Here is a 26633-nt window from a genome sequence, read left to right on the forward strand (position 1 = left end):
TTCAGCAGTGTAGACAAGAGTGACATTTTAGGTCAGACAATGCACGTTAGGTGTAGGAATAAAACTAGTCTGACTCTGAACCAAAACATGAACAGAATCTAAGCCTCTGATGCTGCCTGGCCTGTTGTGCTCCTCCAGCTCCCTACTGTATTATCTCTGACTTCAGTATCTGCAGTTTTTGCTATCACACCCCTAACAATCAATGTCTGACATGAAACGTCACTTCTTCTTTACACTGATGAAACCGTTAGTTCTCTCAGGGCACAGACTTGAAAGGAATTCAGGGATTTACATATTACTATTAATCAGTTAAAACCTTCTGACTGATTAAAGATTTAAGAGCATCTCAGTTGTGTTTAGCACATCCTGATCTGTGGTTGCGATCCTTTGACATTTTGCTTATGAATTCAGCATCTGTCGTCACTTGCCTCACTAACATCTGAAGAACGAGCGATGCTGTGACAGCTTGTGTTTTCAAATAAACCTATTGGACTATAACCTGGTGTTGCATGATTTCTCAACCTGTCCACCCCGGTCCAACAACAGCACCTCCACATCAGGGAACCCTGGAGGAAGAGTTAGGTAAGAGCGGGGCTCCGATCCCTTGGAGACGGGGCTGAGGGCGGAGCTCCGATCCCTTGGAGACGGGGCTGAGGGCTGAGCCTGGTTTCCCGGGAGACGGGGATGGGGGCGGGTCTCCCACCCCTTTGGGCGGCGGGCCACGGGGAGGATGCGGGGCCTGGTTCACCGGGAGACGGCTTTTGGGGCGGGCCCAGATCACCTTGGAAACGAGGCGTGGCCAGCGGGCACTGACCTGACGACAAAAGGCTCTGGTGGGTCTCCCCGCCCACGTACTCCTCCTCCTCCCCACCACAACAAACCGACACCGACCGCAGTTAAATACGAGACGTCACCTTCATAAAATCAATCACCGCACAATCCTCCGCTGTCCACCGTTTTATTTAACCGACGCTTTTACACCGGGCCCGCCCGCGCACCCTCCCTCACACACACACCTTCTTCTGCCGAACAACTCGAGTCGATTTCTTTTTTGAAAAACCGCCGAACAGCTCGCTGTCGTCACCAAATTGAACCTTCCGGGAGGAAAAAAATAACCTCGACTGGAGTTCCGCGGGAGGATCTTATTTCGCGGCCCCACTCCCTCCCTCGAGAGACCAGACTGTTTCCTGTCAGTGTTTGTTTATTTACCCCTCCCACCCCAACCCACGGCTATTTATTGCGGCTGAAGCGATTTGCAGAACATCGAAGGCAGCTTTCAAGACGAATCTAATTCTTCGGTAAGTTTGTACAAGCACATCGGTAGCACATTGAATAGTAGTTGTAACAGAGCGCGAAGTAACTTCTTGGCCCGTCCAGGAGGTTAACATCAGGCTGACGCCCTGTGATTTTTGTTTGACATTAGTGCAGTCGTTGCTTTAAACTTCACCAGAGACAGGAAGGTGGGTATAGGGGCTTGGGGCATAGGAGAGGGAATGGGTGTCTGGAAAGACGGTGGGATAAATGGCCTAGAATGGGGTGAGAATGGGAATAGAGTTTAAGATATTGAGGCCCGGTTGGGGGATTGGGTCAAGAGTGAAGCTGGGATTGTAGTGGTCACAATAAGGTCAGCCCTGTGGACCTCAGAATGTGAGTTCCCTGATTGGGGCTGTTAAGCTGGTCCAATCAGGGAGCCTAGGCTGACACAAAAAACAGGCATCGCAGGGGCTTTGTATCACAGATAATAGGAACCGGAGATGCTGGAGAGTCCGAGATAATGAGGTGTGGAGGTGGATGAACACAGCAGGCCAAGCAGCATCTCAGGAGCAGGAAAGCTGACATTTCGGGCCCAGACCCTTCATCAGAAATGGGGGAGAAATAGTCGAGAGTGGGGGAGGCGGATCGAAGATGGAGAGGTGATAGAGGAGGCAGACAAGTCAAAGAGGCAGGGATGGAGCAAGTGAGTGTAGGTGGGGAGGTACGGACGAGATAGGTCAGTCCAGGGAGGATGGACAGGTCAAGGGGGTGGGATGAGGTTAGTAGGTAGGAAATGGGGGTGCTGTTTGATGTGGGAGGAGGGGATAGGTGAGAGGAAGAACAGGTTAGGGAGGTGGGGACGAGCTGGGCTGGTTTTGGGATGCGGTGGGGGAGTGGAGATTTTGAAGCTTGTGAAATCCACATTAATACCATTGGGCTGCAAGGTTCCCAAGCAGAATATGAGTTGCTGTTCCTGCAACCTTCGGGTGGCATCATTGTGGCACTGCAGGAGGCCCAGGATGGACGTGTTGTCAGGAATGGGAGAGGGAGTTGAAATGGTTCACGACTGGGAGGTGCAGTTGTTTACTGCGAACCGAGTAGCAGTGTTCTGCAAAACGATCCTCAAGCTCCCACTTGGTTTCCCCGATGTAGAGGAGGCTACAACAGGAACAGCGGATACAATCTACCACATTAGCAGATATGCAGGTGAGCATCTGCTTGGTGTGGGAGCGGGGGGGGGGGGGGGGGGCGTTGTTAACTGTGATGATGCACATTTTTTGGTGACTGGCAGCCGTCTGGGGAAGGGATGCTGAAACTGAGGCCATGCAATGATATCTCTCAGAATCATTTAAAAGGGTATCCAGCAACGGAGCTCTTGGTGCCAAAATGATAATAACAACTTCCTTGGAGATGTCAAACGTAGGATAGGCTGGAGTCAGGAAGAGAGATGCATGTCTGCTGTTTGCATGTGGTGATGTAATTGGTGCTTAGAGAAAAGAAATTACATTTCACACAGATTTTCTCTCACTGCTCCAGTTTTTCTTTGACAAGGTTGCTAAGGTTAAGCCATTTGTAGGAAATTGCCAAGGCATCCGAGCAGTGAATAGAACAACAGGATTGTGCTCAGTGAATCAGGATGTCTGCTCACTCTAATGGAGTGTAAATTAGGGGCTGAAGCCTGGAGTTAGGTGTAGTTGGAATAGGGGCAAGGAACATTGAAGAGTGTGGAAAGATGCTGAGTGGATATAAACACTCAGGATCACTTGGAGTTGAAATAGAAGCCATGGCCGGCATGTAGATAGGAACCTGTTGGGATACTATGTAAGGGGACAGAGACCCAGATAGAGAAGGAGTAAGGAGTGAAGAACCAGGGTTGTGAAATTTTCCCAGGGGAATGGTTACAATAGTTTGAAACTTTAGGAACAAGTGATTTTGATTTATTTTATAGAACATAGAACATAGAACAGTACAGCACAGAACAGGCCCTTCAGCCCACAATGTTGTGCCGACCATTGATCCTCATGTATGCACCCTCAAATTTCTGTGACCATATACATGTCCAGCAGTCTCTTAAATGACCCCAATGACCTTGCTTCCACAACTGCTGCTGGCAACGCATTCCATGCTCTCACAACTCTCTGCGTAAAGAACCTGCCTCTGACATCCCCTCTATACTTTCCACCAACCAGCTTAAAACTATGACCCCTCGTGCTAGCCATTTCTGCCCTGGGAAATAGTCTCTGGCTATCAACTCTATCTATGCCTCTCATTATCTTGTATACCTCAATTAGGTCCCCTCTCCTCCTTTTCTCCAATGAAAAGAGACCGAGCTCAGTCAACCTCTCTTCATAAGATAAGCCCTCCAGTCCAGGCAGCATCCTGGTAAACCTCCTCTGAACCCTCTCCAAAGCATCCACATCTTTCCTATAATAGGGCGCCCAGAACTGGACGCAGTATTCCAAGTTACGTTTGGTCATGACTTGTTTCTCCAATGCATGCAAGTGTTATAACATAATTCATTATATTTTATAATCTATAATCCAAAATTGGTGTTTCCTGTATATAAATATTTTTAAAGTGTATGTTTCTTCAACTCCATCCCATTTATCATGGTTTTGCAAATGTAGTATGAAGCCTTATGGACCAGTTTCTTATGTGTTTACATATAAACATAGTTTGCTGAAAGATTTTCACAAGACTTTGATTCCCTTTTACAGGTAATTAAAAAGTTTAGCAATCACTATTGCAAAACTCCTATAAATATTGTACTGTTACATAAATAAATGTATATATCCTGTTATATGTGACTGTAAGAATGCATCACAATCATAAGCATTGTTACAGTTGTAATATGGGCTGTTACTTCTCACATAATTTCTAAATTATTAGTCCTTTAACAGCTGCTCTTGTGTCTTTACCCACAAGGGAAGTTAAGATTATAGCAATCAAAGAAAATGGTAACAGTGATATTGAATTTTTGTTGAGCTGGGCATAAAGCACATATTAAAACACAGCCGTGTTTAGGGATCTCAAAAGCAAGTTACTAAGAAATTGATTCCAGTAGAATCTCTGGAGATTGAAAACATTATACATTTATTTAAAACAATTGTGCAAACATAAAACGAGCAACTGCAGGCCTGGCCAATTTAATCTTGGTGGCACGAAGCCGTTAGAAATGATAATCTGTTGTAAGGTTAACAGTCACCTAAACAAGGATGGATTAATTAAAGAAAACCACACACCTGTGGGAGCAGGTGGAACTTGAATCTAGACCTCCTGGCTCAGAGCTAGGGACACTACCACCATGCCACAAAATTCCCAGACACATTTATTCAAAGTAATTTGCATTTAGCTAACTTGGTTGAATTGATTTGAAATACGGAAGATGGATAGGGTTAATGTATTGTAAGTGAGCTTTGCTGTGATCCTGCAGAGGTGCATGACCAAATGGAGCATATATTCCCAATATAATATGGTCACCATGATCCATCTGTGCATGTGCAATTGCATGCATCATGTCACATCAGTCTCCCATTCCTTAGATGACATGTCCATCCTGGGCCTCCTGCAGTGCCATAATAATGCTACCCGTAGGTTGCAGGAACAGCAACTCGTATTCCGCTTGGGAACCCTGCAGCCCAATGGTATCAAAGTGGACTTCACCAGCTTCAAAATCTCCCCCCCCCCCCCCCCCCCCCCCCCCCACTGCATCCCAAAACCAGCCCAGCTCATCCCGCCTCCCTAACCTGTTCTTCCTCTGACCTATCCCCTCCTCCCACCTCAAGCTGCATCTGTATTTCTTACCTTCTAACCTCATCTCACCCCCTTAACCTGTCCGTCCTCCCCGGACTGGTCTATCCCCTCCCTACCTCCACGCCCACAATCTCCTCCCCACCTATCTTCTCTATCCATCTTCGGTCAGCCTCCCCCTCTCTCCCTATTTATTTCAGAATCTTCTCTCCATCCCCCTTTTCTGATGAAGGGTCTAGGCCTGAAACCTCAGCTTTTGTGTTCCTAAGATGCTGCTTGGCCTGCTGTGTTCATCCAGCTCCACACTTTTTATGTCACATCAGCTCCTATTTTCTAACCATGCAGGCTTTTAATTCAGATGATCCAATTCATTAATTTAAGTATAGAGCAAAAGGCAAGCTGTCTAGCTACAGATTATCCATCAGAAACAGAAGAGACTCAATGAGAAACCAGAAGGCACTGCCATGCACATAAAGCACAGACTTCATTCACAATCTGATGTGATTGAGGTTCCTTCCTATTTTTCATATTTTTTTTGATGTATTACCGTTAGGACTGGAATACGTCGTTCTATTCTGAAAACAGCAAAGTCTTTGTGTACCACCTTTAACACTGGAAACATCCAAAATTCTTCATGGGGTGAATCCATAATAAATGAACATTGAACCAAAAGAAGTGTCTATTGCGCATTTCCACGTAGTTGGCTCCATGTTGCATTGGCACAAGGTGGCATTAGCCACAAATGCATCCTCCAAAAAAGACCCTAATGAGAAAACCAATGGGCAATCAATGACATGCCTCTGATGTGAAATCTATATTGTAATCAAGAGGTGAAAGCCAATTTTTGTGCAAGGAGCCAGAAATGATATTCTGATAATGACCAGATGATCTATTTACTAGCAACATTAATTTGGAAAAAACTTGTTGACTAGGATACCAGGGAGAACAAGCCGTACCTCCACTGCTTTTTGGTTTGTAATATGTCACCTCTTACTTTCATCTGAGAAGACAGATGGACCTCAGTTTATCAGGCAGCAATCTCTTTTTCTATGTTGGGTTCACCCTTCATTATTGAAAGGAACCATGATGTAAAGTAAAATTCATGGAAGTGCAGAAGGAGATCACATAATTGCTTAAGAGAACATCTTGATCCCAATGTGCAATCCCCAACTCTGGCTAAAAGCCCAGTGACGAACCGGCCAAAGGGATGAACAGCTATCCTGCTGTCATTAATGGTCATTTAAATAGACTGGAGGCAGGATTTCCACCCCATAGGAACAAGAAGCTCCATCAGTGATCTGCTGTCCAATTTTGTGTTTGGCATCTCTGGAGTCCCAGCAACATAAAGGTGTGAAGGGTAGGAAAACAGGCTGTTCCCAGTGGAGATTTCTGCTAGAAGCAGACACCAGTGTGAATTGGGGAGACATTGGGAAGACCTTGCATTTGGTTTAATGATATCCCCAATTTTCAAACCTGGAGAAAAATCAGACATTGAATTTAATTTCAGGCATCATGTGTTGAAAGTCCCACAGTACTCCAGAAATATCTGCTGAGGTTATGTGCCCAAATCTTAGTATGTGGTGTGAATCCACAGCCTTCTAACTCGAGGGAGTGCAGTGGATTGAGCTAAACTTGACATCGAAAAGGTTCCCTCATAATACTGAGTTGTGATCCAGAACTTGCTGCACCCCTAGCAAAGTGTTTCAGCATAGCTCCAGCATCGGCATCTACTGGGCCATGGTGATGAATGCCCAGAAATGGCCTTTACTCAAAAAACAGGATAAATCCAACACCGCCAGTTACTGTCCCTGAGGCTAATCTTGATCGTCAGTAAATTATGGATGGGGTCACCAGCAGTGCTTTCAAGCAGCACTGATTTAGTAATAATAACTTACTGACCAACAGTTTGGGTTCTGCCTGGACGGCCAGCTCCTAACCTCTAGGAATTCCTGTGCATGTCTATGTTTGGCTTGGACAACGTAACTATAGTAGCCCAAGTCAAACAAAGACATGCACGGGAATTCCTAGAGGCATGGTTCTTAACCAGTAATGCAGTCAACAAACATATAGAATTGTACCCCATGTACAAACCCATACAGATCAAAACTGAAAATTACACTAATCATCATAATGGGCCAGACAGTATAAATTCCAATTGGAGTAGAACAACATCCTTTCATTGGAGGCCTCACTGATGATATTACCTAGCATAGTGATGAAACGTCTGAGCGAAAACAAGGCAGCTCCGTGAGTAAGTCAACAACGTCAGTAATTTAGGTTAATAAAAGGAGAAGAATAGCTTCACATTCATGATGAATTCTTAAAGTGAACACTTTGAAAAATGATATGCAGTACTGATATCTATATGGTCATTTAAAATCCAATAGTAGACATAATTTCCAACTTTACACAAATATCTGTCATTTCCACTTTAGCTATTCAAACATCGTGCCACCAATTCTTCTTATTCACTGTGCTTCACTTTCTTGTCCCTTGAACCATGAAAGAGCTTGTATGAACCTCATTTGTCTCCAGTAACTGCTGGTACTTGTCCATCACAATGGTTGTCATTTTCCTTGTATTGCATCCAGAGTGGGTTTTGTTCACAGTTGCAATATTATGCCAAACATTTTAGATAATAGTCATTTTGTCATTTATTGTTGAATGCTGATGTTGTTTCTTTTGTTAGAAGATACATTAATGTTGTTTCAGGAACAAAGAATATAAAATTAAAAATTTAAAAGGCCAAATTATTGATTCCTATTTTGCAAAAGCACTGCATTTATTGGAGTGTTTCCAAGGCAACCAACTTTTTTTTCATAGATGACAATGCACATGATTTATAACAGTATTCCCTTGTATTTATATAGCATGTCTAACATAATAAAAATATCCCAAGTTACGGGATCTGGATTGCAGAATTTACGTCCTTATTTTTCTTCTCTGTTGCCGCTTAGCGTCTTCTTTACAACATTGTGATTCAAAGCATGAATCAGTGTGATGGACAAGTCACTACCATTCTGTATGATAGACAATAAGTTCATCCTAAAGGCTGACAGGCTTCCAGTGAGAGTTTCAGGGTGCCTTTGAACACTAAACAAAAACAAAACTGCAGATGCTGGAATCAGAAACAAAAAAAAACAAAAATTGCTGGGAAAGCTCAGCAGGACTTTGCAAAGAGGTAGCTGCCAAAGTATGGAAAGTATTTAACATATTCCAGAGTTTTCTCTTCAGCACTTAGAAATTGAACATTTGGCGGACCAGTAATTGGAGAGAAAAACTGGCTTGCAAATCTGGTGAAGAGTGGTACCACTGCAGTGATCACAAACTGTAGAGCATGTGTATGTATGGTTGCCGTATCAGCTTTGGCTGGTATTTAATAATGACACCAGAAGATAATTGATTTTTAAGCTGAGCAGTTACAGTCAGGTAATTGTAAATGGTATGGAGTCTAACACACAACTTTCCTTGACCCGAGTCTGTATTTTGAAGGAATCTTTTTCAGGTCTCCCATTCAAGACAGTTGCAATCATTTCATTGTGGAGCAATTCTAGGACTGCCACATCTTTGGAGTACAAGTCAAAAGGCCTCACAATTTAGACACATAATTTAAACATTGACAAGGTACTTACTCCAACTTGTTATTGCATTTAGTACACTTTGAAAGTGTGTGAGCTAGTGAGTGAGCTTAGCTCTTTCTACCAAAATAAATGGCGCAGTTTAAATGTTGATATTGACAACTTTGAAATTGTTGTTAATACAATTTGCTTTTGGTTATGTCTCTTTTTAAATCAACTTGTTTTGACATTTATAACACACCTACAAGAAACATGGAACTTGGACCCAGCATTCTGGCCCAGAAGTAGGGATTATCTTTACGATTATCTCTTACTGGGTGGCATAAACCACTGCCCAATTTAAATGTGGATGGTTTGTAATTATTATTAACAATTACTAATGCATTATTTGAAACTCTGTGGAGCTCTTTCAGATATATTGATGTGATAATATATACTATATACATACAAGTTGTTTTCTTGGACTTTGTCATGACTTGTTGCAATTCAACTTAAAACAATGGTCAGATTGATTTTCCCTGTTACACTAAGTTTGATGTGGAGGTGCCGGTGTTGGATTGGGGTGGACAAAGTCAGAAGTCACAAAACACCAGGTTATAGTCCAACAAGTTTATTTGAAATCCCAAGATTTCAGAGCAATGTAAGCTTGTAATTTCAAATGAACTTATTAGACTCTAACATAGTGTTGTGTGACTTCAGATGCTGAGTTTGACAGGAGATACATGGTATAATGGATCCTCTCTTGAGCTTCATAAATGGAAACAGAGAATAATCTGCCTCTGAAAACAGAGGCCCAAGGATTGCAAGTGATTAGTTATTGTGCCTAAACTAAATGTCCAGGGTTATCTTGATGGCACAAAAAACGTTTGGCCATCACCCTCACCAGGAAATCTACATCAATGTGCCAACCATCCTTTTTTATACTCTTTGAGTACAACATTTAAACAAAATAAATTAATTAACATTACCTTAACAGAGAACTGGACTGAATATCAAACCAGAGAAAGCATCATTACTTAGGTTGAAGATGCGTTCCACCCCGCAGGACCCATCGATTACAGAAAATGCAGAGCATACTGGCAGACATCATGTGGTCCCTGTCAAACACTTATTTGTTAATGTCAACCTGGAAGAGAGACAAGAAGGATGAACAACCCCTTCAAAGGCCCACTGCACGGATCTGTTTATGCCAATATTTGTTAGGCCCTGAAGACCCCTCTGAGTCTACTTTTATTGGTTCCTTTATATCCATCTTCAAGTGCATCCATTTAAAATTTCATTCCAGTAAGAGGTGTCTTTGGAAATGCAGCAGTCCTTTATTTGGTCTTTGTCCTTAACTGCTGGATTGGGACTTTAGCCCACAGCCTTCTAACACAGAGTTCTGCATGCTACCAGATCAGGCATGGGAGTCCCTTTATTTGTATTCTTTTGAGCAAACATGAAATAAATAAACATAGTGACTTGATATGTGCTCAGGAGATATTTTTGAATCACCCTGGCTACACACCTGTAGAGCAGATAGTACTTGAACCTGGCTCCTGGCCCAGAGGTAGGGACAGTACCGTTGCACCACGAGTCCCTGCATGCAATCAGGAACTATTTTGAAGGGGAGCAGGGGAACATTTCTGGTATTCTAGCTTGATATTTTCTAATCAAACAGTTTGGAGATGTTACTACACGTCTCTAAATCAGGTGAAACTTGAACCTGAGCCTCTTGGCTCTCATGTAGGGGCACTACCATTGTGCCACAAGAAATCTTGCATGTACTTAGTCAATCAATACTCTCCATCTGCTTTCCCTTAAAGTTAACAATAATATTACTGAAATATTCATATTCAAATCTTTACTTTTATGGTTAAAGTTGTACCCAACATTGACGATATGGGTATACCAGTGAGTTATATCTTCAGATAACAATCACAGTTCTATATTCTGTTGACTTGCTAATATATATACATGTTCTGTTGGTTTTGTCAATTGATACCATTTAATGACTGAATACAATCAGTTTGGATCTGCTACCAATCTCAGACCAGCTTTCAGACTTCAGCTGACTAGCAAGCATCCTTTCTTAAATATGTCCCCTTTTCTTTGCTCTCAGTGCATCCCGTAGCTCGATATTATTTATATTTAGCCAAAAACTGATAGTAACAGTTGTAATTTCTATATTATTTCCCAGACCTTTTGTTTTTTGAAAAAAATAATTTCCAAAGATAGATTTTCAGAAAATATGTAACGTTTATTTCTCTGAGACTGGCTTTTCAGCTTGAGTGACTTAATTATTAAGTTTGATTAAGTCACTAGATGAAGTAGTCGCACATCGATATTCAGTATAGATATCTGTGAATTGGTGGATAAATTACATAGACCACTTTTAATAACTTTTACATTTATTTAGGATAAATACATTTTTAAGGAGGTAATATTTGCAGTAAATCAAGCAGTGAAATAAAATCTGTTTTCTTCAGTCTGTTAAACTGGTATCCTGATGAATTATACAATTACAAAAACATGGGATAGTTCACCAGTGACTCACCGGGGGATATCACTGTCACTTAAACCTGATGAAGAAGGTTTGCTGATGGAGGTGGAGGGGCCTTTCTTCAATGATCCTTCAGCACCACCTGGTAAAAGAGGAAAACCCTACAATCAGTTATGGGATTTTGAAGGTACAGTAAGTACCAATTTTATTAATATACTACGTTGACAAACTTAAGTATTAGCCTTGTTGACCATTGCAGTAAATGTTAATTTACTTTTGCGTCAGACTGCAGGTTTTAGTTTAATTCCCTTCCTTTGCCGTCCTCCTAAAGCTTAGGCCTTATTTTCCAGAAGACAGCCATTGAGCCCTTCCCAATTGCTATCCCTTGGCTCCCTTCAGCTGCTATGAAAAAGACAGATTTGGGACAAATACTAAACTTTGTTCCAGACTATGGAAGGCACAGAAAACCGTATCAGAATAATCTTGATACATTCCTCTTCAATCATCCTTTGTATTCCCATTGTCATATTCAGAAGCTCATTTTTCTATGCACTTTTATATTCATCCTTGCGTCACTCCAGCTAAACTGTTTTATATGTGAGTGGAGTAAGATGGAATTTGGCAAAAGTTGCCATGGCTTATATGTGGTAGAGAATTCCATAGATTTAGTGAAGAAATATTTCTTTATGTCTATCCTAAGACTGTGACTCCTGGTTTTAGACTCCCTAACCTGTGTAAACATTCTCTCTGCATCTAGTCTGCCCAGCCCTGTTGGGATTGAATGCATTTCAGTCAGTACACTATCATACTTCTAAACTCTTGTGAATTCAAGCACAATCAAACACAATGCTCTTTGAAAGACAGTCCTGCACCATCTCTGGTATCGGTGTAGTGAACCTCTGCAGCACTTCTTTTGCGGCAGGTATATCCTTTCTCAAGTAGGGAGACCAAAAGCGCATGCAATGCTCCCAGTCTCATTCATGGCCTGTGTAACTGTAGTATGACATTCCCACTTCTGAATGCAAATCCTCTTGCATTGAAGGCCAATGTACCAATTACTTTCCCAATTGCTTGTTGCACCTGCCTGTATACTTTCATTGACTGTATGCAAATACTGGGGTACAAACTGTGTGGATAACCTCTACATAGGTATGCTTGGAATATTCCTCAGGAAAACCTCAGATATTGAGGAATGTTCCCCTGGAATAGACATTGGTGATATCCAGTCACATAGGAATGATTTCGAATCTGCTGTTGAACCAGATTTCCAACCAATAATTCTGCTGTCTGTGTCACACCACCACCCCCGCCTTAATAGAGCTCTGTCTCTTGTTAGGCCTAACTCCAGAAGAGTTCATGTTCTGTGTTCAGAGTTCATAGGCTGTCAACTAATATTCTCCATACCACAGACTTTATTACAACATTTAACTTCCAAAGTCTATTACGATCAGTGTCAATACAGTGTGCAGCTGGAGGAATACAGCAGGTCAGGCAGCATCAGAACAGCAGGAAAGTCCTGATGAAGAGTGTAAATCTGAAATTTCGACTTTCCTGCTCCTGTGATGCTGCCTGGCCCTGCTGTGTTCATCCAGTTCCACACTGTAATGATTCAGGCTCTAGCATCTGCAGTTCTTGCTATCTCCAAGCCTATTTCAATGTACCTTTTCTTATTATTTAGAATCATATTTGTTCAGTAATGTTAATTTTTGGACATTAATAGTCCTAGGTCTAGTTTAGTAAAATCATTCCTTTTTTAAGTAAATAAATGTCCTTCCAATGAAACTCAATATTGAGGGTTTTTTTTTTAGTTTATGGGTCTTGTTCTTGTCACAGGGACTGAAATTAGGAACCTGGAAAATATTTTAAGCATGTTGTCAAATAGTATATTTTTTTTCTAAAGAAAATACATCTCTTTGCTTAAAATGGCTTGTGGTGAGGCTGAATATTGTGCACACAAATAAAGCTCCTTTTCTCCTTCTCAAATTCTTGCTTGTAGCATTATCTGTGACAGGCTGGATGATGTTGTTAATTTTATACTAAATGTAGATTAGCAGATTTCTGCTAGCAAAGTAACAGTCAAAATCAAGGAAACCACAACATGACATTGCAACATTGGTGCAATCAATTACACTGAGATAATTTCCCACAATTTCGGCCACTAATGTTTATCTCTACAATATTTTAAGTTTTAGAAGTAGATGTTGTAGGGATTAATTTGTAGCTATATTGCAAACTTCAAGCAAAAATTACACATGTCTTAGTGATACTGAACAATACAGACCTTCACAAATAAATTTTAATTTATTTTGTAAGACCTAATTGAGATATAAGTGCTGTTTGTTCTGCTCCCCAAAGGTTTTCTTGTTCCAAATGTAGTCTCTCTAGACTCGTAGAATCATAGAGATATACAGCACAGAAACAGACCCTTTGTTCTACTCATGCTTGCCGATCGGATATCCTAAATAACCCTAGCCCTATTTGCCAGCATTTGGCCCATATCCCTCTAAACATTTCCGATTCATGTACCCACCCATTCTTTTAAATGTTGTAATTGTACTAGCCTCTGCCACTACTTTTGGCAGCTCATTCCAACCTGCACCACCCTCTGTGTGAAAAGGTTGTCCCTTAGGCCCCTTTTAAATCTTTCCCCCTCACCATGCACCTGTGCTGTGTAGTTTTAGAACCCCCCCCCCCCCCCCCCCAGCCCGAGGAATAGACTTTGTCTATTTATCCTATTCATGCCCCTTATGATTTTATAAACCTCTACAAGGTCACCCCTCAGCCTCTGATGCTCCGGGGAAAATAGACCGAGTCTATTCAGCCTCTCTCTATAGCTCAAACCCTCTAATCCTGGCAACATCCTTGTAAATCTTTTCTGAACCCTTTCAAGTTTAATAACATCCTTCCTGTAGCAGGGAGACCAGAATCACAGAATATTTGCTGAAAATATAATTTATTTATTTCATGAGATTTTGCAAACTTTTATATTTTGCTTGCAGTTTTTTAAAAAATTCAGATTCTAGGCAGGACCTCTTAATGCGTCTTTTTTGAAGTTGTGAGCTATTTCCAGCTCATTGAGTCTGTCAACAACATTGAATTGTGCTTTCATGTGAAATGCTGGCTAATTTTTCAAAAGCAGTAGCAAAACTGATTTGCAGACATGTAATTGTAGCCGTGCTGGAATGAAGCAAATAATGGCAGATAGATTTGCTTTCAATGTCATTTGAAAATCCACTCCCATAGCCTTTCCATTTACAATTTTCATTTATAATGGTGAGGACTTTATCTCCGTTGCGTCACAACTGAGCAGTATAAAATTAAGCTCAAAGCAAAGGACAGGCTGACGTGCTAACTGGATTGACCAATCCGCAGGAATTACCTTAGTAGGTTTGCATTAGCCCAAATATGTGAGTTTTAGAATGATGCATATTTTATGTATATTTGAGGCTAGCCCATTGGTTTTAGTTAAATGAAGCTCAATCCTGAAAAAACGATCAAGATTCCCACTGCACCTCTGGCCGGCTATCTGCTGAAATGATGAGCAAATTCCTCAATGTATGAACTAGAAACCGATGAAAAGGCAAGAATCAATGTTTGGCAAGAAGAAATGTGCCCACACGGGTGTATTTATCAGTCACTATTTTGGAAGTTTATGTCAAAATTAACAACAAGGCTGGCTAAGTGAAGATTGGCTTCATTTAGATCTTATGTGATTTTCCTTTTATTTGAGTGCATAAATTCCTTTTTGAAAGTGATAGTTACACTGATGTTGGACATCCTTAAGTGTGCCACCTGGCTGTGTATTATTTGAATGTAAGCATTCAGGTTAATGAACCACAAAAGCATTCTCAACCAAACAATTCTGTTCTCGCCCCACATCTGCAAGCATGTATTTAAACCGTGGGTCACTTAGTATTAGAACCCTGATCTATTCTTTCTTCAGCAACCCATGATGTGGATGTGCTGGTATTGGACTGGGACGGACAAAGTCAGAAGTCAAACAATGCCAGGTCATAGTCCAACAGGTTTATTTGAAAACACAAACTTTTGGAGTATTGCCTCTTTGTCAGGTGAAGTGAGAGTTAAGCACACAGGCACAGCATTTATAGGCAGAGAGATCAAAAGATCATACAGATTGTGTGAATGGAGTGTCAACAGGCTGAATAACAAGCAAAGGGATGACCTATAATCCAATTAAATGAGGCAGAGAGATAATTACAAAAAAATAAAAATAAGACAATGCTGGAGATAAGCCAATGAGTGGAATAACATGATAGGAATAACAGTTGCATGCCAAGTGTCTAACCAAAGTAATAAGTAATCCAAAACTGTACAAACTAGTTAAGGTGAAGAGATCACAACAAGTTATCAAGGTGATGGTGTCAATAAAGAAGGCGTGTTACCCCGCCACACTTGCGTATCTGTAAAATCTTCCTTACTGTCCTGTTTTGACACCATCACCTTGATAACTTGTTCTGATCTCTCTACCTTAATTAGTTTGTATAGTTTTGGATTACTTATTACTTTGGTTAGATATTCGACATGCGATTCTTATACCTATTATGTTATTCCAATCATTTGGTATGTCTGTACCACCACCTTATTTTTAATTTTTTAAAAAAATTGTCTTTCTGCCTCATTTAATAGGATTATGGGTCTTCTCTTTGCTTGTTATTCAGCTGTTGACCCCTAACTTACATTTGATCACTTTCAGAGATCTATTATTCAGCCTGTTGACGCTCCATGCAGACCATTTGAGAGATCTTTTGATCTCTGTGCCCATTGATCCCTCTTGACTGTAAATTCTGTGCTTGTGTGCTTCTCTGTCACTTCGCCGGGTGAAGTAACTCAGAGGCACTGAAGCCATTTTTCTGTTTATTTGTTTGCAGTTGTTAACACATACTCTGACTTGTCTGCTCACTAACTGATTAAGTAATGGAGAGTAAAGCAAAATCAGAAAATACTGAAGATGCTGAACAGGTCAGGCAGAATTGATCAAGATGTGGTTTCAGCAGCCTGACCTGTGAAATGTCACCTTCAGGAAGTAGCTGCAATAGCAGTTACATCAACTTTAAACTTTCCACAGAAATTTATGATAATAATTTAGAGATTAAGTACTGTTGAATAAACAGATTATTGTTTCTGATGATCAAACAACCTCTGGCAGTGAAAGAAAACTTATGTCGAGGTTTCAATTATTCAGGTAATGAATTATTGTAGGAGATTTTAAAAATAACTAACTTGATATTTCAAAACGATCATTTTTCCTTCCTAATGCTGTCTTTCTTGCCCTATTATTTATCTTTTTAAATCCTGTTGATGCTGATGTTCACCAACGTCCCAGTTATCCTGTTTTTACATTGGACTTCCAGGAACTTTTTGGAAAAGAGCACTATGGTTTTGCTGCACCCTTAACCTCAATTAGGCCACCAAATGTCCTGCATCAGTGAATTCTAGAACATGCATTTTTTAAAAGAAATTGATCACTGCAGACTGTGGGCATAGACATGGTATAACACCTGCATTTGAAGCAGACCCTGTCCCAAGAAACAGATACAGTAACTTGGAAAATTAGCATATTCATTTGAAAAATGTTTTCTGTAGCCTTAAATTTTTCATATTTCACATTTTGACAGTTGTAGAAGCATTTTTCTTGAATAGCAGCAAAGAACTGTACCTTGAAGTGGAACTCTGTCCGTAAGTACTGGAATTTTTTTTTGTCACTATAACCTTAGCAGCTTTAAACTCAGTGTTACGACAAAGTATGCATGATTTGTAATAGATGTATAAATACTAATGTTCCACCAAAATCCCCTTTGGTATCAGCTAAACTGTAGTTCTTCTAATTAAAATATATGCATGCATTATAAGTAAGTTGAAGATATCTTGCTGCCTGGACTGTCTTACTTCTATCCCTTTATTTGAAAATATGTATTTTACTCTCTTTAGTAATCCCTGTGTTATGTACCTGTATTTGTTTGGCTTGGTATAGTTACTGCTGGTAATTTATAAGAAAGAAATCTTGAAGTTTTCCTGCCTTCCTCTAAGGAGCCCATATTCTTTGCAAAGTGGCTGACTGAGAACTCCAGTCTGATTCATCTTACCAATGTTAGCCTTGCATTGCAGTGTAGAGTTTCTTTTTTATGTTGTATATTTGGTTTTAGTATTAACAACTTACTCTGTTTTACTGTTATTAGACATGGACAACATTTAGTACTATTGCTTGCTGGTAAAGGAAAAGCATGGAAGGTGAGTTCTAGAAAGCAATATGATGATAGTGTAATAATTGTTGACTAGCTAATTGTTGTGTTTACAAAGATGGCAAGAACAAATACCCTCACAGTTTCTATGATCCTGAAATTTTTTTGGGATTTTCTCAGGATCGCACTGTAACTTTTGCACATGTTTTTGTTGAAGGTTTTGAGTGTTCAGCCAATTTCCTCTTGTAGTTGAATTGACAGAATACATGTGGAATTTTAGAACCCAGATTTTCAATGTGTTACCTTTTGCAGTGATTAAGATATTCTTTACTTTGGTACTACAGGTGTACACTTCTGAGCCAGATTTCCCCTGGCAACAGGTGTATGAAAATGTAAACTCATTTTTATGAAGTGGGTTTAGGATCATGCTGTCCCTAATATTTATTTAGTTTCTTGACAGTTACAGCTTTAAATTTAGGGTGTTTGAAGACTATGGTTTGATTACTAATAGCACATACGGGGGTTTCAAGACCAAACAGGCAACAAAGGTTGAAGGGATTCTCTGTCCCACCACAATCTTAGAAGAGCACTCCCTCCTGTATTGATTTGATGTTGTAGTTTTCCATATTAGCAATGCTTTTGCCTCTTAGAGACAAACTCTCACTCAATACGAAGTGATATGCTGAATAAGACCGAGAGTTTTTCAAATTTACTAAAGGCCTTTACTGACAGTAGCAGAAGAAACTTACGAGGCTGGATGCAAGTTAAAGACAGCATTCTATCTTTGATATCTAAGTGTGGGGCTGGATGAACACAGCAGGCCAAGCAGCATCTTAGGAGCACAAAAGCTGACGTTTCAGGCCTAGACCCTTCATCAGAAAAGCTTTTCTGATGAAGGGTCTCGGCCTGAAACGTCAGCTTTTGTGCTCCTAAGATGCTGCTTGGCCTGCTGTGTTCATCCAGCCCCACACTTTGTTATCTTGGATTCTCCAGCATCTGCAGTTCCCATTATCTCTGATCACAGTTCTTTCTTTGATTGTATTTCTCAGCTATGGTTTCTACCTCTATTCATACACTTTGAGCTGAACTTAAAATAGTGCCTACAACCAGATTGGGGCGATTATGCTGAGATTCCATGGTTTAGTTATTGTTTCTAATTTTGAATATTTTGTCTCTATTTTGAATTTTACTCCACAGCATAATTGGTGCTAGAGTGTTTAAGGTTCAGCTTTTAAGAGTGTCTTTGCAACTGCGTTATTAAATGAAACTAAAACTCAAAAATATGAAACTGGTAACATTTTTCTTTGCATTAGAAAGAACTGGATTTAAAATATGACTGTACAATTCATGAAGAAAACTGGGAAGGCAAAGCACTTCTCCCATGGAACTATTTTCCTCCTGATATTAACAAATTCAATGCCTATGCAATTCATGGCTCTGGTGATAAACGAGTTTACGAGGCTCTGTACCCCATACCTAAAGAACAATTGAAGAAGGGACAACAGCCTGACTTGTAAGTGCAGACATTTGCCATTTATTGTCTTTCTGTCTGCAATATATAAATATTTGATAAAACTGCAAATTCTTATGCTTGGAGTAGACATTGACTTATGAGTAGCCAGAGACAAGTTTGACTTTTACAATAATCAGATCCAGCAAAGGATGTTGCAGTAACATTCTTCACTCTAATGCGGTCAGTTGTGCTCCAGCTAGACCATAAATTATGTATGCCTGAAGCAGTAGATAATTGTGTAATAGTCCCTGCTGTGTATTATAGTAGCATGCATAAGATTTTTATGCACGTTTTCTTAGTTTTAGTTAAAGTTCCATGTTTTCACCTTTCACAATCAACAGAGCATTTCAAATACCTGTCCTTACTTGAACTATTAAATTGCCATTTGGAAAGTAGAATTTAGTCCTTTACATTTGATTTTTCTTAATATATGTAATTTCTGCCTTTTATTCGCTGATATTGTCAATGCATGGCATCTCCAGATGTGGTCATATAAAGTCTATCTGGGAATTGCATGCAGATAAACATTAGATCCCTTAACGACTCTGGTGCCATAGCATGCTAGGATGTTTGCAAACACAATTTCTCCCACAGTAGGTTTTTTGATCTATGCCAATTGTGGACATTGGACATTAATCCATAAAAAAAATGAAAACAGAGAACTTTTGTGTTGCTTTTGCACATCTATTGACAACATGTTATAAAACAATATTGGAGAAAATGTCCAGTCTGTATTGGGAAAACTGAGTAATCTGAGGAGATTTTCAGACATGGATGCAAAATATCTTAAATGCATTTATTGGCTGAAGGTAATTGAGGAACACCGAAAAAGCTGGATAGAAATACGAAATTAAAGAAATTATTAATGCCTAACAGTTTACAATTTGCTAATCAGATAAGTTAGCAAAAAATAATCTAAAATGTTGGATTTAATTTACCTGACACCATGAGATAAACATTTTTGTGTCTTATTCAATACTACTGAAATAATAAAGCATGCAGGTGGTTCCAAATATTTACTTTGAGTTGAGGATAGCTAGGTTTAATTCGCAAAGTTGCATTTTTAACTGTCAGTGTTCTGCCTTGTCAATTATGGTTATCTGCTAAAGAATTTAATGCTAAGTAGACATTTAAAATTATTTGAAGAACCAGATTTATCCTTTTCACTCAGAAATGCCCATATGTTTAACACTATTGTAATAACATGCATTTATTGTAAAATCAATTCATTTAATTCTTGAAACAAGCCACAGTTTACTAGGCCTCAAGTTGTCCTTCAGTTAATACTGAAATGATGATAATTCCTATACCTGGTACTTTTTTTGACTTTGTTCATCCCAACTTCTTCCAAGAACTGCTGATGTAAACATCACTAAATCTTGTTCCACAACTAAAAGTACCAGAGGTGGTCAGACTGTCATTTCCTTAAAAGGAGCAGAAGCAAACTTCTTCTGGGCAATTGATTGCCATGGGAAAGCCGGTGTTATACGGCCCACCTCTGACTGTGCCATCCTGGCATAACATCACACAGGCAGGCTTTGCTGGTGTGTAACTAATTTAAGGATTTCTGGAAGATGAGGTTGTAATTCCACTCTTCTTTCTTTTGTTGGTATCAGTTGAGGGAAAGTTTGATGTTAGAAAGTGCCATCAACCCGTCCATTGGAAATTTTCTTTGGCTGGAAGAAAGGGCAAAGATCAGAAAGTGAAACTATATCTAACCACAAGTGCTGTCCACTCTAACTTGCTCTTGAATGTGCCCTCCTAGGCTGTTTATTTTATACTAATTTAGTTGAACTTATGTTCAAATAAAATTGTTTGATCAATATTTGGGGATTTGGCAAAGGCAAAGATGGGGTGACAGAGCCAGGAGAAATATATCACAATCCCTACAGTGTGGAAACAGGTGATTCAGCCAATCAAGTCCATACTGACCCTTCGAAGAGCATCCCATTCAGATCTTCCCTGCCCTGTCCCCATAACCCTGCATTTCTCATGGGTATTCCACCTAATGCACACATCTTTGAACTGAGAGAGGAAACCGGGGCACCCACGTGAAACCCATGCAGAAACAGGACAAAGGTGCAAACTCCATACAGACAGTCACCTGGGCGTGGAATCAAATCCCGGTCCCTGATGCTGTGAGGCAGCAGTGCTAACCGCTGAGCCTCCATACCACCTTGAGCAGCCTAATAGTGAACAAAGCATGGCAGGAGAGCATTGGAAAAAATAAAGAAAGGAAGGACTTTGATGGCATGAGAATAAATATTATAAGGAAGTAAAATGATAGTTAATGTAAGAGGAAATCCTATTAAGAATGAGGTAAAATGTTTTGACAGTAATGTGCATAGTGTTACAGTTAAAGCAGAGGAACTGAAGGTGTTAACAGGAACCAGACATGGTAGGAATTACTGAGACATCGCTAATGAAAACAAAATGAAGGCTGTTAATGAAACATTGCAGAGTTTAGCATATTTAGAAAAGATATCGAGGGAACTGGCAGTGAAAATCAAGGGGATATAGTTAGCAGCAGGACAAAAGTAGAATTTATGTGCATAGAGATAAACGATAGTGAAGGATCAGTCCCAGTAAAAGGTATAGTGTACAGAACAATAATAATGAAATAGAGGCAAATGAAGCAATATGCAAACAAATAAGGAATTGAGAAAAATACAAAGTATTAAGGATGCAGGATTTCAACTACCCTGATATTAATTGGACTGAAGAGGTAGATAATGGAGATAAGGGAATCAAGTTTTCCAAGGAGTACCGGACTCCTTTCCACCCCCAAGAAGCTAAATTCCAGCAATGTGAAATTCAGTAAACAAAAAAAAGCAACAGCCAATATTGGAAATCTGAAACAGAAACAGAAATTGCTGGAGAAACTCAACAGGTCTGGCAGCATCTGTGGTGAGAAAGTAGAGTTAACATTTTGGGTCTATTGGATCTAGTAGTGGGGAGTAAACCAGGTCAGATGTGAGAAGTAAAAGTAGAAGAACACCCAGGCCATGGTGACTATAATACAATACATCTTAAGTGATGGCAGAGAAAGACATAAGATTAACGAAAAACTGATCTGAAGGGCTAGAATCAAACTTTAAAGTAAAATGTTCATTTTTTTTAGACAATGATATAGAACAACAATAGGAAACATTTAAAATGATGTGCTGTGGAATGCAGGGCTATATTCTGCTAAAAGGAAAGAATAAACTAGACACTAATGAAATTCCAGGGATGTGTAATGGTGTGAAGAACCCACTGAAAATTAGAGGCGTGTGCTAAGCATTCACAGCAGAAGATTGCATCACAGGACAGAAATATGGGAAAATTAGGAGAGAAGTAAAAAAGTTGTGGAGACAAAGAGAAGCTGTTATCAAAAACAAAACAAAACAAATCACAAAATAGTTTACAGAAGCAGCAATAAAAAATGAAGGCCGTGATGGTAGTATGATTAATAGAATATCAACATAGACATTGTCATTGTGATGACAAAGATATTCAATAAATATAGAAAAGGTAGATATCACTGAATCATTATGATGAAAGTATTTAAATTTTAAAGATCAAATTTTGTTTAAATTAAACAAATTAACAAGTTTGAAGAATGTAAAATACTGATGTGGTGATTTGCACCACACTTTCAAAGATCCATTACTACATATGTAGTAATTGATTGTATAAAAGTTAGTTATGTGGATTTCAAATGTAATTTGTACACTTAAGAAGAGTGACAGGATTTGTCCTGGGGAATTATGAACCAGACCACTTCAAATCAGTGGTAGCAAAAATAATGGAATCCCTACTAAACTAAGTAATTAAAGTACAAATAGTAATGGAAAATAAAATATGATTAGTCAAAATGGATTCCAAAAGAGAAAATCTTGCTTCATCAACCTCATTGAATTCTGCATGGAGTTAAAGAGAGAATAGATAATAATAATGCAGTAAATGTGATTCATCTGGATTTTCAAAAGCCTTCTGGCAAAATACCTTGGATATGGAATCAATGAATATATGGCAAAATGGATTGCCAACTAGTTTTAAGACTGTAATCAGGGAGTAAGATGTGACTGAATAGAAAGTGTTAAAATTTATGGCCGTTTCAGCGGATGTGGATGCTGCAAAGTAGTTTATTCTTATAGGGTAGAGAATATCTAGAGCTAGATATGTCGATCACACAAAAAAATCCAAAAAGAAAATTTGAAAGAAAATTCTACAAAAAACAGTGAAAATGTAGAACTTGTTATGTGGAGTACTTGAAACAAATAGCATAAATGCATTTTAGGGAATTTTACGAACGTGAGGAAGAAGGGAATAAATTAAATAAGTTATGATGATAGATTTAGATGAAGGAAAATGAGAGGAAACTCAACTGGATTTAAAACATGAACTACATGGGCTAGATGAACTGTTTCTTTGCCATATATCTGCAGTACTCCAGTGTATTCAGTGTAAGCTAGGTACTGACTTTGTGTGCTACAAAAAGCTAGAGGATTGATGTAACTTCTGAAAATGCAAAGGGACCACTCAACAAATTATTTCTCCCTAATAAGTCCACAGTAGTATATAACCATTTTGTTTTTTTAAAGTTTACCTCGTGTGTAATTTTTTTTTTTACATGGTAAGTTACTTAGCATTTTCTTTTACGATGTCCAGAATATTATTAATGTGCTTTTCTGCTTTAGTCATCGCTTGGAATATTTCAAGGATTTCAGCTTGAATTCAATGATGGGAAAACAATGGAAGCAACCCCAGTCTGAATTGTGGAAATCTGTCCATGGGACCAAGAAGTGGTTAGCATGCCTTGATTGCTGTTGCTCTTGTCTCTTGAATCTTTGTATACTTGTCTGAGGCTTCTACTTTTTCTCCGTTCTGCAGACTCTTCATTGATCATTATCCAATGAGATATTTACAAATTTTTTTTACAGATTTTGTACGGACCATGTATTATAATCTTTGACATTGTATACAAACTTTTGTTGCCGTCAGCTATCTGGCCTGAAACTTGTTTTAGCAATAAATTCTTTCCATTAGAAACAAATTATGTACCCTTTATAAAATAAATGGGAATCTGAGGGTCACGCCAAGTTATTTTGCTGTGTATGTGTGTTATTTTTGGAATTTTCAAAGGCTCCAAGTTTTAAGGGAAGAAGGAACCAAACACTCTCTCTATTCTTAAGGAAATATTTAGAGTGTCTGCACCTCTGGCCTTCTGGGATATTTTTCAAGTTCATTCAGTGCAACCAATACTTGATCCAAGGCATTGTACTGCAGTGCTGATCGTTCTATATTCTAACTCGGACATTTTTGATTTCTACCAAATTCTGGGATTTAAGAGAAGCTCGAATAGAGAAGAGCAAATTAATCCTCACGATGCCACACTATCAGAGTAAAGCAATAATTTCTGATTTTTCTTCTCCATGTTCAAACTGTAATTGTTGTCCTAGAACTATAGACTATTCAAGCGCCAGGCTGTGGTCAGTACCCTGTAGTCTCATCAGCACTTGGCTCTCAACCTCTTCTCGTGAAGAGAAGGTTCCATCAGAAATTACTTGTCATTGGTTTTAGCTGGGAAATTCCTCAGACTGCTCTCACTGTAACTTTACTGTAAAGAGGCATGGAATTTAATGGAGTCCACCATAGTGGGTATGATGAGAATACTGGAAAAATCATATAGGGTTACCTGCAACAGAACACTGAAGTTGGCATACTGTTCCTTCAGTAAATTGGAAGCAGAAAGACCCGACTCAGAATTGAGTTTAAAATGAATCGCAAAATTGTTGCAGGTTAGATCGAAGCCATTTGGCCCATCGAGACTGCATGAACCCTTTGAAGAGAGTCCCACCCCAGACCCACCTCCTATTTCCATAATCCTGTATTTACCAAGGCTGATCTACCTAGTCTGCATATCTCTGGACACCATAGTGTAATTTACCATGGCCAATCCACCTAGTCTGCATATCTCTGGACACCATAGTGTAATTTACCATGGCCAATCCACCTAGTCTGCATATCTCTGGACACCATAGTGTAATTTATCATGGCCAATCCACCTAGTCTGCATATCTTTGGACTGTGGGAGGAAACAAAGCCCACAGAGAAAACCCATGCAGATTCCAAACAGTCAGCCAAGACTGGAATCAAACCCAGATCTCTGGCACTGAGAGCTAGAAGTGCTAACCACTGGGCCACCATGCTGCCCAAAGTGGTTTGTAGTTGGATTTCCCAGTTCTGGTTATACCTTGCACGTGGTAGGTTATTTCTATTAGAAACTGATTAGATGTGATTACAGTTCCCAACTGGTTTCAGGTTTTTCTTCCGAGGTCATTTGGCTCAACAGTAGAACAAATGATACTAGATATTGGGACTCTTCCCACTCAACTGCAGACAATATGGTAAAAATGAGTGATATACTAAAATGCTACGTGCACTTATTTTAGTTGGTTAAACTCTCACAGTGTCTGAGTACATTTTTGTGCTTGATGTGACTCATGCCAATCTAGCTGTAAATTCTGTGGGATATATTTTTCAAGAATAATGTCCATTCTATGTCATGGTCTGTTAATCAACAAAATACCAATGCTGATTATCTTTCCAATACTGCTGCTCAGTGCAGTAAATGAAATATATCTGTAGATGATCACTTTGCTAAACTGTTGATTCTGCAAGCATTAAGCATGCCACATTAATTCTTAGTCCCAGTCCTAATTTGCCCTCAGTTTTCTGTTCTGTTTTGAAGAAGTTCAACGTAAGACCCTATCTCTCGTAGTAGGTACTATAGACAGATTACAGCTGCCTGGCTTTAATTTTGAGCTACTTGTAACAGCTTTAATTTATTCTTGGGCACTCTAACCATTTACAATTTCTCAATGCTGATCTTTTGTTTGTGTTTGTCCTATTACAATCACCTATTGTCTTACACTCTCATCTCTTTTTAATCACTCCTGCAAACCACCTCATCAATGGGATTCCTACCCTTTGCCCCGGATCCTTCTACTTAAAAGATGTTCATTGCCAGCATTTTCCAGTTCGTCAGTGAAAAGTCATAAACCGGAAATGCTAATTTTGTTTGTCTCTCCACAGATACTACCTGAGTTACTGAGAATTTCAGACAATCTTCTGAATAGAAATTTGGGAAATAATGTCACTGGAAACAATTTCCTACAAAAGATGTTTGTTTCAGCTGGCTGAAGCCAACACAACACTAACTGAGTGTTGTAAAAAAAGCAAGCCCCTCATCGTTAACGATTGTCATACAGGACAGAATATGCTATGACAAGGAGGATGAACAGTGAACATGTGAAGTACAAATCAATGTTAAACAACCAAGTGATTAAAAATACGATATTTAGTTAAGTTATAACATTTAATTAATATGTAACAGACTGCCAGCAGTGTTAAATAAATGTATGATACTTGATTATGTGTTGATAACTTTCTTGTGGTGATGGTGGCATTACAGATAACTCTGGGAGTCTGAGTTGCTGTGGTAACATATTTGTATGCATATTGTAGCTGCACCTATGGATAATGATGGTCAAGGCTCCAATTTCTCTACAGCACATGGTTAACCAAGAATCTTTCCCACTGGTGTGTGTTGGAAGGATTTGCAAGTTGATCATCAACTTGTTTGGCTGCATTATGAATGTATTTCCCATCAGCCATCAAGTCCTAGAATGGGACTAGAACTCAGAGCTTGTGCCTCAGAGGCAGAAATACTATCCACCGCTACAAGACTTCAATTTTCTGTGCCAGTGCATAAAACAGAAACTTGAAACACGAATAATGAACACCATAAAACATTTTTTTCTCAAGTACTATGAAAGAATTGGCCAAGATGGGTCTTAAACTGATAAGTC

At 39.4% G+C, this 26633-nt stretch overlaps 2 protein-coding genes across 6 annotated transcripts in view; one reads left to right on the forward strand and one right to left on the reverse strand.

Moving 5' to 3' along the window:
* Positions 1 to 1146, reverse strand: part of sclt1 (sodium channel and clathrin linker 1) — a 102386-nt gene extending 101240 nt beyond the window's left edge. For both annotated transcript variants that reach the window (XM_048530592.2, XM_048530584.2), the window contains exon 1: positions 1017 to 1146. The gene's annotated coding sequence lies outside the window, so the exon portion shown is untranslated. The remainder of the gene's footprint in view (positions 1 to 1016) is intronic.
* Positions 729 to 26176, forward strand: c1h4orf33 (chromosome 1 C4orf33 homolog). Of its 4 annotated transcripts, XM_048530637.2 has the most exons (8): positions 733 to 1298; positions 8497 to 8628; positions 11051 to 11251; positions 16701 to 16761; positions 17262 to 17313; positions 18578 to 18777; positions 23460 to 23567; positions 25858 to 26176. In XM_048530637.2, coding segments are annotated over exons 3-8 (603 nt in total). In that variant the 5' UTR covers positions 733 to 1298; positions 8497 to 8628; positions 11051 to 11070; the 3' UTR covers positions 25859 to 26176. The 4 variants fall into 4 exon arrangements, with proteins under 4 accessions (XP_048386587.1, XP_048386569.1, XP_048386577.1 ...); XM_048530612.2 differs by lacking the exon at positions 25858 to 26176 and having other exon boundaries at positions 730 to 1298; positions 23460 to 23865; XM_048530620.2 differs by lacking the exon at positions 25858 to 26176 and having other exon boundaries at positions 730 to 1298; positions 8510 to 8628; positions 23460 to 23865.
* The last annotated feature ends 457 nt before the right edge of the window (positions 26177 to 26633 follow it).

This window comes from Stegostoma tigrinum, chromosome 1 (assembly GCF_030684315.1).
Source record: "Stegostoma tigrinum isolate sSteTig4 chromosome 1, sSteTig4.hap1, whole genome shotgun sequence".
NCBI lineage: Eukaryota > Metazoa > Chordata > Chondrichthyes > Orectolobiformes > Stegostomatidae > Stegostoma > Stegostoma tigrinum.

What these genes read in the sequence shown, in the direction of transcription:
- c1h4orf33 (XM_048530630.2), top strand. Translation starts at nt 11,071, where the DNA reads ATGAATTATACAATTACAAAAACATGGGATAGTTCACCAGTGACTCAC. An exon ending in TCAGTTATGGGATTTTGAAG is followed by an intron (nt 11,252 to 16,700) that starts GTACAGTAAGTA and finishes ACATTTTGACAG; the next exon opens with TTGTAGAAGCATTTTTCTTG. An exon ending in CTTGAAGTGGAACTCTGTCC is followed by an intron (nt 16,762 to 17,261) that starts GTAAGTACTGGA and finishes TACTGTTATTAG; the next exon opens with ACATGGACAACATTTAGTAC.